The sequence below is a fragment of the Sminthopsis crassicaudata genome, chromosome 1 (assembly GCF_048593235.1).
Source record: "Sminthopsis crassicaudata isolate SCR6 chromosome 1, ASM4859323v1, whole genome shotgun sequence".
NCBI lineage: Eukaryota > Metazoa > Chordata > Mammalia > Dasyuromorphia > Dasyuridae > Sminthopsis > Sminthopsis crassicaudata.
In genome coordinates this window covers 174,277,644-174,295,462 of record NC_133617.1, presented here as the reverse complement: position 1 = coordinate 174,295,462, position 17,819 = coordinate 174,277,644, and the positions used below count along the sequence as shown (strand labels likewise).

Below are 17,819 nucleotides of genomic sequence, written 5' to 3'. Positions count from 1 at the left end.
GAAAGGGATTTTCTCTGAAAATGGGTAAAATCTGTATGGACTGATATTGAAAGAAGTGAGAACTTGGAGAAGAATGCAATACATAGAAAAATACTTTAGAATTCTATTCAGTGGAATTATCAACTAAGATTCCAGAGCAATGATGATGAAGTATGTTATTTATGACCTAATAAAGATGAAAATCTAAATATTCAGAATAAGATACACCTTTCTGGTATAGGCATATGGAAATTTGCTTTTGCTTGTATATGCATATTTGTGATAAGGATCTTTATTAGAAAAATAATGCTTATTAATTTAAAAAATTCAATTTAAAAGACAGATTTCATTAGATTAAGAAAACAAATCAGTCAGTTAATAATTGGTTACTGGGGATAAGAGACAGAATAAAAGAAATTGGGAGTAGGGGAAAAGAAAACAGCTCTTGCCCTCAAGGAGCTTACAATTTAATGCTGGAGAAAACAAACAAACATATGTACAATCAATCTACACATGGTAAAAATAAGAAATAATTAATAGTAGGAAGGCACTAGAGTTAAGAGAAGTTGGGAAAGAAGTCCTATAGAAGGTCTGAAAAAAGCTAAGAAATCAGTCAGCAGGCATGGGGGACATGCCAGAGTAAACACCTGAAGTGGAAAGATGGAGGTTCTTGTTTGAAGAACAGTCAGTTGGTCAGTGTCATTAGATTGAAGAGTTTATGGCAGAAGGTAAGGATAAAGGTGTAGGGTAAAGGGTAAAGACTAAAAAGGTGGTAGTTAAAGCAGCAGTGTGGACGGGAAGGGTTTTGAACATCATAGAAAGGATTCTGTATTTGATTCTTGAGAGAAGGAACCTCCCATGAGAGACATAAACCTAAATTGCTACATGGGTGGCACAACCTGACAGATACAGGAAAGCAATTTTCTTTACTCACTACCACACAATATAAACTATAATCAATAAATGCCCTTTGAAGAAAGGATTCAATCTTAAAGACTAAATTATTTCATTCTAAAGAATGGATATGTCAAAAAACAAACCACAGAAACAATACATAATTACATTAATCATATGATAACAATGAAGGAAGACTAATTCACCATATTTCACAGCCTGCTTTCTCTCCTTCCTCCACACCCCTTAAACAAGTAGTCAGGGTCAATCTCTGCTAACTATAGGTGACAAATCCTTTAACCTTCTTCTGATCCCATAAAGCCGCAAAGCTAGTTTAGGAGTCAGAGATGAATTGTGAATTCCCCAGACATCTAGCTTTAAGTCTAGTAGCTTTGTACTATACCATGTGGCTTCTCAATTGTGATCATTTTATAAATGAGGCAACCAAGAATCCTAGAAATAACATGATCTGTCTAAAGTTATTAAAAAAACTAGCAAATTGTGACATGAGGATTGGGACCTTCTCATCCTTTAAGGTACAGCTCAATCAATCTGAAGCTGACAAAGTCTTCTTTGAACATTGATCTTCCCTCTTTAAACTCACAGTACTTAAGTTTTTGTACCACTTAACACACTATCTCTTGTGTTATACTTCTTGTATTATTGCCATATTTTTTTCCACTCTTAACTTGTTTTTCCTAATCCACATAGTACATAGATATATCAATATTGATAAATTTTGAAAATAAAAAAAGCAAATTTACAAAGTTGAGATAATTTTGCATATTTAACAATTCATATGTTAACTTCATATTACAGTTTTCTAAGAATATGCCATCCAATTTTACATATTTATAGAACCATAGCTCACTAAATATCTGGACTAATCTAGCATTAGTCCAGCTAGCAATGGATTTTTTAAAAATGTTAAATTTAAAAAAATTTAAAAGAAACAGAATTGTGCATATTTAAATACAATATAGTTTTACAAAGACAAAGTAAGTTTCAATGAAATCATATACTATGTGATTTTCAAAGTCTATAAGTTATCTTCAAGAACAATCTTCACAATTCAAACCAGTCTTATTAGCACTGCTAAACAGTGACACCTACTGGGAAGAGCTCAACCTAAATACAAAGATATATTTGAACACATACTTTCTCCTTAAGAACTCAGAACTTTCTGAGATATATTAAAAATTATATATACAAATATGTGTGTGCAGATAGACAAATGAGAGCCAGACACAGAGAAATTTGCTGAAAATGTTTAAAAAAAAAGATTAGAGCTTAATATTTGCTTACTCTGTGAATTAAATATAAAGACTATCAAACCTGTTTTTGTAATATCTAATTACTCAGATAAGTTTTTTTTAATCTACTTATATCAATGAAAAACAAAAATATCTTTAAAATTATGATTTTTCTGAAGGTTTTTGAAAAAAGACAAGAATATTACTGACAAAATATTTTTAAAAGGACATATTTTTATTGGGTTCAGGAATGTGACTCTATGTAATTAACTCATCGTTATTATCACATGTAACTAGTTTTAATTATTTCTAAATCTTAAAGGGATAAGAAGAGCTTAAGACTCTATGTTCTCAAATCATCTTCACAGTAAGAACTACATAACTAAGAACAAAGTTTCCAGTTGCATTATATCATGTTAAATGCTTTATGGGTCTGACAGTTTAAGGAACAAAATAACATTCCTTACATTGTAAGTAGCATTTTGGTGACAAAAACATTCCTTGTTGATCAAGACATACAAAGCAAATAGCTAGAGGGGTGATTTTTGACATAAAAGATGAAAACTAAAAAGTACTTGCTAATCTCAATGATTACAAACACAAATTACAAAGAATGATAAAAAAAACCCCAAATATATATAATCTTATATAGCAAGAATGTACTTCATTCCTTAAAGAAAAAAAAAAAAGCAATTAGAATCCTAATTAGCGTGTGAGGTTGGATCTGAATTCAGATATTCCTAAATTCTAAGCCCAATATTCTATCTACTGTACCACTTTGCTGCCTAATAATGGAAAACACCTCAAAGAATAAGATTACAGCTATCGCACAGATGAAATGATTTTGGGGACTCACGAATAGAAAAGATTTATGTATATATTAGAAAGATAAATATTTCTAAGACCCACATTTTAGTCAGATTTGTTAAAAAATATATATTGTTTTATTCTTCACAACTTTATGTTGTGGACATGAAATAATCTTGACCACTATGCCAATATGAAATTTAAACTTTCTGAGGGGAAGGCAATAAACAAAATATTAAGTTCAGTTGAGGTATAAAAGTAACCAGTCAGGTGATTTTCCAAATTCCCTCAACAATGTGGAAGAAATCAATTATTCCTCTTTATGTCATAATTCTCTTACTATTTGAACTTAAGTATGTATTAACGTTAGCTTCCTTCCAAAATGAGAAAGTCAGGTGGAGTACTGTTGTGAGGATCACATGGAAAGATGTATATAAAATGCATTATAAATCTCAAAGCACTATATCAATGACAGTTACAATATCTTAGTCTTATCCTGAAGAAATATTATAATTATAGATTAATAATGTCTTTTTTTTCTTATTACTTCTTAAGTTACAGTTTTCATAATGTGCCTTTTCAAGATGATAGATTAAAATCAATGACATTTCATGTTGAATCTGTTATACATTTTTTCCTAATATATCACTTCTGAATAAATTCCTAGAATATTGAAAATTTCCTTTTCATATACAATCATTAAATCAATTTAATTGTAATTAATCAAACTGATTTTTAACTATTTATATACAAAATTATTCAGATTTACTTTATAAAATCTGTGCAAAAGCATTGGCCTTAGATTTATTTCACTGCCATTAAGGTATTTATTTAAAAAAAAAAAAAAAAAAAAAAAAAGAACTCCATAAAATTCTACTAACTTTAGTAAAATAATTCCTAAGATAAAAAGTTATCATTGGGTTACAAAAATGGAAGGATGCCAAATAACATTAACAAAGACTCAAGATGAGAAGGTATCGTCTTACAGAAGAAACTAATAGTTCGTATATTTATATAGTCTTTTCTTGGAGGTTTGATATAATTTTTGGATATTTATAACAGCTCAGAGAATCAAATCTGAAAAAGTACATGAAGCACTTGGTTAAACTATACAGAGCCATACAAATATAAGACACGTGTGCCATTATGATTATTAAAGTTTGATGATCTGGAGCCTGTCTGAACCATGAATATCAAAGGTCCTGCTACACAATAAAAAATCTGTTAAGTAATTATCTAAAGCAGGGCTTCCTAAACTTTTTCCACTCAAGATCCCTTTTCACCTGAGAAGTTTTATGAAATCATGGGTTACATATAAAATAGACATACAAATCAAACATAACAAAATAAATCATAGTTTTGCAAACCCCTAAAGTTTAAGAAATTTTGATTGACAGAATACTTTTCTAATTCCAGTCCTATCTGGAATTTTTTTTTTTAAAGTACCTCCAAACATCCCATAACCATGAAAATGCTACATATTGTCATAGATGTAGTCATAGACTACATGGCTATCTTTTTCTTTCACATTTGAGGAAAACGGAAATTAATCTGTACTTCAAAAAAAGGTTAAAGGCATACATTTCTTCAGCTTAAAATAATGAATCATATCAATTGTAACACCTGAAAGTCATTGCTACAGTACATTTACGATTAAATTCAAGTTAATTACTTAAGTTTATTATTGGTTGTCATGTGGGAGTAAAAAACATTAACCCTTCCCCCATTTTAAATAATTTCTTTTTCATTTTCTTCTGGCAAATTGTGTATGTTATATGACAAAATAAAGCCCATTCAATAAAGATTTTATTCAGAGAATTTTACAATAGAAATAAGGATAATTTAATAGCAATAAAGTATCATTCTTGTTTTAGAATCAAACGTGTGGGCAAAAATGTTAAGAAAAAAAGTTAACTGATAGACTTGTTTAATAATAATAATAATAGACTAATAATTATTAATTATTTAATAATAAAATAAAATTTTATATTAAATTTAATAATAAAATTTAATTAATAATTAATACATATTAATAATTATTATTAATAGACTGATAATACTTGTTTAAAAATCCTGTTGAATTAAATAGTATTACTGATGTTTTTTCTTGACTAGCTTTTTCTGCCATCCAGATGGTGGAATTCAATACAATTTTATTTTTAAAAAATCTGGAAAGATGAACAATGGCATTAAAAATCACATATGGGAATAAATATGACACACAAAAATCTTACCTGATTCTTCTGGGTCTTGATCATCTATTACACCTATAGACACTCCCAAATCCACACATTTCTTGCTATGTGCCTTAGATTTCATATGTTTTGTCAAATTTCCTTAAAGGGGAAAATATATTAAACTTTCATTATAGTAATATATTATATAATGTAGCTATTTTCAAATAGAAATATAAACTATGGCTACCAAAATTAAAGTATTCTTTTGGTCTTTTTCTACCCCTCTGATGGATATTTAAAGAACTTTTGTGATGGTGAGATTATGGAGAAAATCAAATCTAATAGCAACAAACACATATTTAAAGCAAATCCAGGTTTCTATTGGATATAAATGTAGCTACTAAAAATGACCCTTGGCTCAATAGAACCTATAAAAGAACTTTTACTTTCACAATACAAGTGGAAAAAAAAAAGAAAGTTTAAGCTTCAATGTTTAGTTAATACTACTATACTTGTTGGGCCAATGAGTACATAGAATTGACCAAGTAAACCCTGCCAATTCAAATCAAACATTTATTGAGTGCCTACTCTATCCAAAGCACTGTACTAAGCCCTGAAAAGGACACAAAGCAGTTAGCACAGCTTGCTTGTATTCTGTATTCAAATCTGTGTTCTCCTTGATGTGGTTATTTTCTCCAAAGAGATGGATTTTAACTCATTCATGGCTATCTATGTCCTCATATAATTCATCACAGAGACCAACTTGAGGCTCTTGTGTCACTCACTTTTGCCACATAACCAATAAATATACTTTTTCAGTCACACATTTCTTTGATCAAATCCTTTATACTGAGAAGCATCATGGGTTGGTGGTTTTCTGTTAGGATAACCTGGGTCCAAGTTCCATCTCTGTTATTTACTGGCTGTAATATGACCCTGGAAAAGTCACTCTTAGAGTCTCCAAACAACTGTCTAAATTATTCTCTAAGTAGGAAAATGATTGCTGATCCACATTGGTTGAAGGAAATTTCTTCACCAGGAGCTCCCTACACCAAAATCACAGGTTCAGGCAAAATGCTTTATACTGCGTCTCTTTTAACCTTCTTGTTAGCAATTTGTAGTTTCTTGTTTATGCTTACCATGCACCTTTCCATACTGTTTGAGATCTTCAACTTCACTTCCTCTGGGGACTATAGTATTCCAAGATTTCCAGCCATATATTTCCATTACTGGAAGCATATTGGTGTTAAAAATGAACTTTTGGTTCAATGAAAAGCTGAGGTCCTTAAAAGAAGTTTATAATTTTCTGAAGACAAGTAAGCCCATCCAATTCTGTATCATAATCTAGACCACAGGCCTTCTTCAATCTTTTAAATTTTTTTTTCTGTGTGATTCAGCATAAGTGCCACTTTCTACACAAAGTCTAGGAAGACCCCCAGTTGCTAGTATCCTCCCTCCTGGAAATTACTTTGTATATATTTACTTATTGATATTCATATTATTTTCCCTAATCGAATAAAAACTTCCAAGGCTGGGGCTGTTTTGTTTTTGTCTTTGTTTTCCCAGCCAATGCCGGTCAGTTTTCCCAGTGCCAGAATACATAGTAGGCACTTAATAAATGCTTGTTGAATGGATAGGTCAAATTCTTTTAAGTAATTATGAATCTCTTTTAGGAGGCTCTGCAATATTTTGGCGTTTGATGGAATCAACACAATAGTATCCACAAACTGGATCATCTGAAGGATCTCACCATCTTATAAGGATTCCTTCTTCAACTTGGACTCTGCTGGATCTCTTCTATGACAGTGATGAACATCTCAAGTGAGGCATAAAATAAATAAAACAAAATAAATTATGTTTGCACATAACAAGTGCTTATAAAATGTTGAATTGAATTGATTAAGATCCATTTCATCCTCTCAAGGAACTTAGATAATGTGAGAGAGAGATACACAATCAAATATTAATATGAAGTAGTGTATGAAAGAACATGCAAGGTACAAAGAATTTGAAAAAAAAAAAAAAAGCATGGATGGAATGCTTATCAAATTTACAGATGATAGAAAGCTGACAGGAATAGCCTAGAAAATGGATTTTAAAAATTAGAATCCAAAAAAGAAGTCTCTATGGGTTGATTACTGTAGCAACACAGATACTCATTCCTTCTGTGTACATCACGGAAAAACTATCTAATGTGATGGAGATTTTGCTTGGCATCTTTGAACATACTATGGGTATTTCACTGTAGCACTTATGTGGTATTCCCTGTTCTTGCTATGACAGGATCACCTTTTCTGACCATATTTCCTGGTTTTTTACACCATTTCTTCTGCATAAATCATCATTGGTAATATGTTATACTCATTTATGCAACATTATATTTCCCTTTGGATAACCACAATTTTTGAGTCTTTGGAGACCTTGGTATTCCATGATTCACAGCCATATAATTTCACTGAGAAGATATTGATTTATTTTTTTAATCAAATTTTTGTTGCAGGAGGTTTAAAGTTATTGAGAGTTCCGCACATTTTCCAAAATACAATCTGATCTGTTTTCTTTTTTAATTCTGAGCCTAGTTCATTGTCCATTTATATGTGTACCCAAGATACACACACACACACACACACACACACACACACACACACACACACCCCAGCTCAAGTGGCTGTCCATCACATAACATATTAGAGTCTGAACAACAGACACTTGATCCAATTAGTATTTCTTGCCTGTATATCAACCCATATCAATAGAACTCATTGAGATGGTTCTGCTCTGTAATATGTTGAAAACATGGTATGACCAGCAAAAAGCCATTTGTAAAAAGGAACATTTAGAGGTCCTCTCTATTTATGGGGAAATCCTCTTCTACTTGGATTCTATGCATGCTATAGTCTTGTTTTATGTCTGCTTGCTGAAAGAGTTAATGTTGAGAGGACTGAAAGTTATCTCTATGATTACATTTATAAAGGTATTGTATTTGATATTAACATATATGTATATATATATGAGAAATATTTTGTTAAAGGAAAAGCCTTTAAAGCAGCATTTTACTTAAGGCTGAGTAAAGTTATTTTTTAAAAGCAACACATACTACAGAATCTTATGTCCTCTTTACTCTCTATTCTAGGATTTTAAAGATGTGATTTGCCATAGAAAATAATTTGCAAAAACCTTTTTGGTCCCTTTATCATATCCTCAATGAATGTAAACTTAATAAGTAAAAAGATCATTTTCAAGAATTTTACCATGATGAGAAAATAGGCTTGTGATTATTTGTTACAGATATCTTCCAGCCTACTTCTTTCTCTCCCCAATCCAAATCCTACTGTTTGTTATCTTCTCATGTTTCAGATATTTTAAAAATTACTCCTTTCATGCTTTCTTTTTTCTTTTATGCATACTTTGTCTAGTCTAGCAGCTATCCTTCACTGGATCTTTCTGCATGACATTTACACATGCCAATATGGTACATTTAGGACTGAGATGTTGAATCCACTGTCATTAATAACAGAATAGATCATTAAGGAAACATTGGAAAATAGATTTCAATTTTAGTGTACTTGTTGTCTTTCATCTTCATCTATAAATTGTTTCATAATAAAGTAACTCAGTGTGGTCCCATACAAACCTTTTTAAAGACTTATTTTCCTCCTATTCTTCACAGTTCTATGAGGTAATACTGTGCAAAATCTTCCAATATTGTTTATATCTGATACAAATATTGATTATCATGCATTCTTATTTTACATGGAGATCAACTATTTCCTAGGTGAATTATTTTGGAGACTCTTTTAGTCTTCTTATGAATTGACATTAGTTAAATGTACATAGAAAATGATGATAGTCCACACAAATTTCAGTTCATTTTATCCACTTTCCAAATTAGTCATCAATATTTTAACCAAATTTTAACCAAATTTACTTGCATACCTTATCTTTTAATTTTTTAAATTTACTTTTGATTCTAAATTTTGCTCTTAAAAAATAGGGCAGCAGGAAGATGATCTCACTGTATAAGGTGCTAATTCATTAACACTAAGTCTTTTAAACCTACTGAATGATGTACTAGGTAAAATCAGTCATTTTTGTCTATTAAAATACATTCAATGTCATTTTTGTATTGTTCAATACTCACTAATCCCAATGTCTTCTACTATTTGTCAAAACATTCAAGATATAAGGATGTAAGGCTTCTACATAGTTTACAAGCCTTTCCCTCTTTCTTAATCACAAATCATATCTTCCAATATTTTTCAAGGTCTTTCGTTTTGCCTAGTTTCACACTGGAGTCACTGAATGTCATTGTACATTTTGATATGGTCTGAAGAATTTTTCGAGTTTTTCATGGACTTTCTCAATCTTCTCAATTTTCACATCAGATGTTGGCATTTAAGCTGTAATTATTATGATTGTTTTTCATATGTATTCTGCAAGCACTTCAAGGTAAGATGATCAAAAATCCCATGAAATTATTTTTCTTATTGCCTTTGAAGACATTCTGTAACCAACTCTGCAAATTCATTTATTTGCTTTTCCAAGGAGAATCTGTGAGTCAACCTTCTATTCAGTGGAAACTTCATTATGTTTGTTGATGCCATTTAGAGTTGAGAATGCCATTATCATCATTTGGTTCAGTGTTCCTAGGAGTATAATCAACTTGTGATCAGTATAAACACTGTGTAATTCTTAGCATTTTCTTCTTCCTTATCCATTGCTCTTCACCTATCACTGCAGAAAGAGGCCACCCAGGACTTAGAGCCACTTTGTCTTTTTGTTTGTTCCTTGGTTGCCAGGATCAAAGAATCCACCACCTACCAACCAAATTTCAAATGATGATCCCTTGCTCCCGGAACAGTTCTTGTAATCTTTGTAATTTAGTAAAAGCTGTTATAAGTTGTGCTGGTGGCATAGCTTTTAGGAATCTACTACTATATCCATGCTATCATAAAGCAATGGAAGAGGACTTTATTAAAGGGACAAAAGACAGTAAAATAGAATTGGGTAAATTCATTTAATAAATATTGAAGTTCCAACTATGTGCAAATACCTGTGGTAGGAACTGTGTGAAAAAATAGTTTAGATAAGATGCAATCCCAACTCTCTTCAGAGGTTGCAAGTTAGAAAGGAGTTTGCTCATTTTGCTTGTTTAATCACCAGTCTTGTGATATTGTTTAGGAAAATTCCACTGAGGAAAATCCTACTCTACCAATGCAGATCAGCAACTCCCTTGCAACTTAGTCTTTAAATTAAGAGTTTTGTGTCAATATTTATGAATTCAGTGACTCATTTAGTATCACACAGCCAGTATATGTCAGAGAGGGGAATTGAACCAAGTTTACTAAATTCCAAGGCCAGTTCTCTTTACACTATGTCACATTACTTTTTCTATAATAAACAAAGGGGTATGGGTGAATGACATAGAAATTGGTAACTATGTCATACAATCTTTCATGTTAAATGCTTTAGAAGTGAAAAACAAAATGCTAGATGAGATCAAAAGGTATGTGGGAAGGACATGATTACTGGGTAAAGGAGAATGAGGGAAAAGTTTCAAGAGGAGATGACCAGTGAATTGGGCTGTAAGGATGTGTCAGAATTAAACAAGAAGAAGAAGGTAGAAGGCATTACAGGCATATAGACTGGGTGAACAAGACACAACTAGAGAGTGCAGGGAATGTTTGTTAGGACAAGAGTAGACTAGTTTGATTACAGCACTAAAGATACATTGAAGGGTGTATATAAGACAAGAGTAAAAAAGAGTAATAATGTCATACCTAATTACAGTGAACCCTGAACCTGTTACATAGAAAAACAATTTTAATTTTTAACTTTTGAGTAAGAGAATGTTAAAACTATATCCATATATAAGAAAGATATTTTGTTATCATGTTGCTTTATGGAGGATGAACTGGAATACAGTGTCATAACTGGAATACTTAAAGAGACTACTACAACAACAGTCTAGGCAGGTACTTCTGAAAATGTTAACTACTGAAGGCAGCAGAGGAAAGAGAGAAATGGAGCAGGTAATGTTGCAAAGTTGCTACTAATCAAGCTTGATTAGTGAAAAAGTAAGAAAGATAAAAAACAAGGAAAAGGCAAAGATAATCACAAGGTTATAATTATGAGGAAAATTTTTTTCTCTAACATAAATAACATGGCAGAAAGAGATATATGCATAAGTGAATTTGGAAACAGAAGAGAACTTGGATATCTTGGCCAACTCCTTCAACTTAGAAACAGGAAAACTGAAACCCAAAATAGAAATTACTTGACTCACAATTATAAAGATAGGTAGAATGAGAGACAGTCCCCCTACTCCTTAACCAACATTCTTTCTACCAAATCACATGCAATTATAGTGTTTTGTTTTGTTTTTTAATTAACTGCATTAGCAAAAGATGAAGGAGACTTGCCTAGAAGGGAGTCCAAGTTAAAAATAAATGAGGATTTAAGTAGATTGTAAACTCAATGTAAGTCAATAGTCTGATGTGGAAACCTGCACATTATGCTATCAGATATCACCAACTATAATTATACAGTTAGTTTGCCATTCATCTATGTCATGCTGTAAACTCAGGTATTGACAAGGCAGAATTTATCTAGACCAAGAGAGTGAAAACCCAGGAACATGTCATTTGAAAACTTTTTAAGAAGAGTTAGGGGAGAAATGATAGGTCTAAAAGTGCATAGCATCCAAAATGGGCAAAGTGACAGTCTTGCTGCACTAGCCAGAGCCTGGTCAGACCATATTTTTAGTACTATGTACAATTGTGGGTACCACCTTGAGTGAAGACATTGACAGGTTAGAAACCATCCTGGATAACCAGCATGAAGCAGTAACTGAAGTTTATGACAGATGAGCTTCAATTAAAGGATTTGGAGATGTCTAGCATGGAAAAGAAAAGACTTGGGAAAGATATGTTAACTTCATTAAGTATTTCAAAGGCTGCCACATGGAAGAGAGATAACATTTCTTTTGCTTAATCTTGGAGAGCAGAATTGGCAATAAAGGGTAGAAGTTGAAAATAAGAAAATTCAGAAATCTTCAGAAGAAAGCCTTCCTAACCATTGGAACCTTCCAATGTCCAGAGACAGCGAGGCCCTCCTCCTCTTCCTTCTCTTACTTCTAAACATGGGTTGAAATCCTGTAATATTTGTTGATAGTCTGGACAATTCTTGGTTTACTTTCTGCCATTTCATCTCTATCACTTGGGAACCATAAGGGAACCCAAATAAGCCTTGAGGTTCATATGCTTTGTTCATCTCAAGGATGCCCATAACCAACTATAATTAAAATAAATACCCCTGAAAAAATGAAATTCCAAATTGTGAAACATTAAATATCATTGAAACTTCTAAAGAAGAAAGAAAATATTTTAAAAACAAATAAAAAGTTCTGAAAATATAAAGAATATTTGAGAGAAAAAACCAATAACAAGTAACATTCCTGTATTTCTTAATCTTAAGATTTTCTATGACATGACTACATCATGACTTTTTACAACATAAATGTTCAATAAACAATACTTAAAGAGATTATTTGTAAAATCTCTAATCATTATTATTCTCAACAAAGCATTATTGAATAAGAGAGTGTTTATCTTTGGATAGATAGTAAAAACATTTAACTATAACAGCATTTAACTTATGAAGTATTAATACAAAGTAATAATTTACCAGATATTATGACAGTATCTTAACAGTGCTATAAAAGCTTATGATTTGAATAAAATTATACATATAGCAAGTAAGGGAATAATAGGTCTAATTTCACTGAGTTCTTCTGAGGTATGAACAAACTATAAAGAGGAATGATTAGAAAGCAGGACACACTTAGCATAGTTAAGATTTGATTTAGCATTCATATATATATTTATGGAAGTTAAGGAGGAAAATGTAATAGGTGGGAGGCCTAACAATTAGATAATAGCATTGTTTCATTAATTCTTAAAATCTTATTGTTGTTTTTATTTAAAATATTTTCTTAATCTTTTATAGCTTTCTAATAAAATTACATATAACACAAAATTCTTACTTCAAAGTGACTACTTCTAAAAATATATTAGCAACAGAATATATAACATTTTATATATGAGGGGAAGTTATTGCTTTAATTTTAAAATTTTAAATTAATGACATTTTAAAAAGATTATGTAGAGGCTGTCATCTTCCCCATCTCCATTTCATCACAGGATCTAGAGAAATAGACATAAATATCTGGAGGAAGGAGGTGGACATGCTATAAATATATAGATAGATAAACATAGATATAGTACATATATATATATTTATATCTGTGTAAAAATATTCCAAGTATAATGCATAACAATTTTAAGCCATTATAAAGAGAAGGAAAATACAAAAAATTTATGTTGTTCTACCTTTAGTCTTGAAGGAGAAATTACAGTAGTTGCAGTGGTAAGGACGGACATCTGTGTGAGTGCGAATATGTTTCTTCAGCATACTAGGTTTCTTACAACGTATTCCACATTCCTCACAAATGTACTTTCCTCTTCCTCTGCCCCGAACATAGACATAATCTTCATTTGATTTATATCTAATTTAATGAAGAAAATACGAATAGGAAAGTAACAAACATAATCATCAATGAAATAAAACAAATGATGGTACAAACTCAAAACAAATAGCTTTTGTGCATTTTTATCATTTTATTTTTACATTAAAAAGCATCTAATATCTAGGAGCTAACTGTAATTCAATTTGAAATCTTCTCTAGCTCTATTAAATCTCATTCCTTTCTTCCTCAGTAGTAATTTCAGGGTTCTTTCTTAACATAAACACATACATATACATACACACACAAAAAGTATTATACAATAGTAATAGCTTATATTTATATGTCTTAATTTTTACCTAGTACTTTCCTCACAACAACCCTAAGTAATTAATACAATTACTATTGCCCCCATTTTACAGATGAGAAAACTAAAGCTTCAAAAGGTAATTTGCCCAAGGTCACTTAGATAGATGACTAAAGTGGAATTCAAACCCTCCCTTCAAAGTTGGCTAATCTGTCACCGTCTCTTCCTATCTGTATATGTATGTGTATATACACATACTTACATGTACATATATGCACACATAAAATTATATACTGTATATGATTATGATATATTATCTATGGTATATATTGTTATGACATAAATGTTACATATCATGCATATACATACACCCATAGATGCATGCATGTGTATATATATGGATGTGAATTTATCCAGATCTAGGATTTTATTAGAATAGGGAACTCAGAAATTCTCTCTACCACTTTAAAGCAACCTTTCTCTGCAAATAATATTCTTTGTAGGTTATTACCCAGGACACTGCCTCAGGTCATACAATTCTCAGATGTCAGAGGATAGACATGAACGTGGTTCTCTGCGGCTCTGAAGCCAGTTCCATACCATACCATACCATTTCCTATTATAACAAAACTCATAAAATAATACTCTGCATATCAAAATATATATGGGTATTTCAAATTTATCTTTTTCAGGCTAGGAAAGTTTAGAATTTTCAAGATATTGAAAAATACAATCCATTGCTATAGAACTAGAAATGAAACTCAGAACTTCAAAGAGACTTTGCTTATAAGTATCTCACCATTTTTTAATAATTAGTATTGTTCTTTTCTCCTACAAATATAAACAATTAAAATTTTGATCAGAATGGAACTGAACTAAACTGAATATATATTTTTCTATGCTAACTTTATAGCAAGGACTATGTTCTATGTAAATGTTGAATTAAATATGTGAATTTATATATGCTAAAAATATAAAATTAGAAAATAATGATCATCTTTTAAAATATCAAAACAAGGAACATTAATTTTTAAAAAGCTAATTTAAAAAATAAAATTGGTACTTGCCCTCCATCAAATATCTTAACTCTTCTTGGTTCATTTTTCATTATGGAATTTTCTTTATCTTGTTCATTGCTAATTTCAGAGGTGGCTTTATTGCTGAATTCAACTACTTTGGACTTTTGACTACCTAATGCTCTCTGAAAGAAATAAAGAAATTCAACCTTAAAGGAATTGAAAACAATACCCTTTTAAAATGTTCAATGGAGACTATAATTTACAATAATTAGTGTAAAGAGGCGCATGATTGTAAATAAACTTCATTACACTTAATCAAATTTAATCTGTCTTGTCAATAACAAAAAACAAACACACACACACAAACCAAACAAACCATCCATAATAACTTGGTAATATAGTCCTTCCTTGCTCCAAAATAAAGATTCCACAATTTTCTTCAAAGTAGGATAAGTGATCTATTATGATAATATTCTTAAGAAAGTTATTTATTATATTTAACTTTAAATTTTAACATGTAGTTTGAGTCAAGTTAAAATCTTTAAGATAATTAAATATTTCCCACGAATATTCTCATCTTCCCTCCTAATCTCCCAGTTAAATAATTTCAGTAAATTTAAACCATAAGTTCTATTTCCAGCACTTTGTATCATAAAGTAACCCTTTCCAAATCTGATAGACATCTTAAGTTGAAAAAACAATATAGGCAGTCTTCAAAATTGTGATGTTTCATTCCTGAAAAAAGGGCTGTAAATAAAGATATAGGAATAATGTAAGTCAACTCTAACTTCCTCATAGAAATGTTTATAAGAGGAATTATAAGAGAGGGTTATATTCCTGAACAAAAGTCAGTTGCCATAATTGCCACGGAAATGGTCACAAGCACCACATTAACCACAAAATAAATACTTTATATTATGCAATATAAAGTATAGACATTTAACAAAGAGGACAATATAATAACCATGACAAATTTTTATTAAATTTATAGACATAATGTAGCATAGTAAACAAAACAAAACAAAAAAAATGAGATCTGAGTTCACATGCTAGTTCTACTACCTAATAGCTGTACAAGTCAGGGAGACATGACTTGTTTCTGGGTGACATAATAATATGCTTATTAATAAAATAAAAATGGGAAGGTTGAGGTGATTTCTCAATTCCCTCCTCCATCACCCTACCATTCCCAGTCTAAATTTTTTAATATCAAATTATCCTTTAGGAAAACTGCAAGCATCTCTGGATAAGTGAACATGATAACATGTGGAAAATAGAAGAAATTTGGAAAAGGACCTTTATTAAGGTCAGGAGACAATAAACTCCGAGAGCTACCTAAAGTTAAGAGCAATACATGGGGTCATATGTACTGAATGGGGTCATATGAATTGACAAAATAATCTGTGTATAGCCTGCTATAAATAAGACTGAGAAATTAAATTATTATAATTTGACTAGGGTTTTCAACTAGTAGATTAAAAGAACTGATGCCAATTAAACTTTGTTTGGTAGGTATTCAATGAGATTATTTCAGAAGGGAAAGCATAGAAGCTTTGTCATTAGGGATCCTCTGATTGCAGTCAGAATCTCCATTCTAAGAGACAGCATATCACATACTTCATCTTATACTTGAATAAAAATCCAGTCTGAAATATCTCTAACAAATGTGCATTAATCTGTGCTCAGCTATCCCGCTCTTCCCCTTGCAAAGATTCAAACATGGGAAATCTAGCCTTCCAACAGAGTCCAAATCTGACCTTCTATGAATTATACCCACTGATCTTAGTATTGTCCTGTGGGAACAAGGCCTAAAAAAATCAAGTCCTTTTTCTACATACTATCAATCAATCAATATTTATTAAGCACCTATTATTGGCCAGGCACTGTGCTAATGCTAGTCCTTCAACAAATGAACAATGCTAACCCATTTTTTGCCAAATGATGTCTTCTCAAAACTAAATATATTTCCAATATCAACTGATTCTCATGTGACATGATCCCAAGATCCTTTACAATTCTATTGACTTCTCTTGTTCCCAATTTCTTCAACTATGATGTGCAAACTCATATGGAGTCTTGTAATTGAATAAGGGAGGCTATCTCAAAATGACTTATTATCAATAAATTTTATTTGTATACCTATTTTATATACCTAGATCCCTGGAATCATGTAAAAACTTCTGAGGCAAAAAAAGGTCATGAATGGAAAAAAAAAAAAAATAAAACTTAAGAATCTCTGTACTAGAGTATTGATACTATTTTTACAATGTGGAAGCTAAAACTGAGCACAATATTGCAAATTTAGGCCACCCAAGATAGATATAGTAGGATTATCACTCTATACATCCTGAACAAATTTTAGGCCTCTCTTAAATGAAGTCTAAAATTTAATTAGCTTCTTTAACTGACATACCACACTGCTGACTACATTAAATTTATAATTCCACTCCACATTTGATTCCTTTATCATAGTGTCAGGGGCATAGTAAACTAAATTTAATAAACTCCTAGTGATTAAGAAACCCAAGGTTGGAAACTAAAGGACTGTGGAGAAGAGGCGAGATTTCAGCACCTCATCAAATTGAGATTTGTGACTTTGGAAAGGAGAAAATGGAAATAAGCAAAAGAATCTTACATTTGACTTCAAAAATATGAATTTCTAAAGTGGAAGATGGAAAGATATGCCAGAAAGCAGTACGGTTAAAAAAAAAAAATCTGGGAGAGTTAATGGCCTATAATCTCATTACAATACTGTGATATAATAGTTCATAATGAACTTGGGCCATATTGAGACAGATGTAATAAGTAGGCCAAGAAAGAAATAAGAACTAGAAACAATTGAGATAACATCTAAAGTAT

At 31.1% G+C, this 17,819-nt stretch overlaps 1 protein-coding gene across 7 annotated transcripts in view; it reads right to left on the bottom strand.

Annotated features, from left to right (window-relative positions):
* The window catches only part of HIVEP1 (HIVEP zinc finger 1), a 176,329-nt gene that overhangs the window by 11,808 nt on the left and 146,702 nt on the right, over nucleotides 1-17,819 (bottom strand). For all 7 annotated transcript variants that reach the window (XM_074271726.1, XM_074271771.1, XM_074271762.1 and 4 more), the window contains 3 exons: nucleotides 15,009-15,142; nucleotides 13,501-13,676; nucleotides 5,168-5,269 (listed from right to left, as the gene is read on the bottom strand). In XM_074271726.1, the coding sequence (XP_074127827.1) occupies nucleotides 5,168-5,269; nucleotides 13,501-13,676; nucleotides 15,009-15,142 (412 nt within the window). The remainder of the gene's footprint in view (nucleotides 1-5,167; nucleotides 5,270-13,500; nucleotides 13,677-15,008; nucleotides 15,143-17,819) is intronic.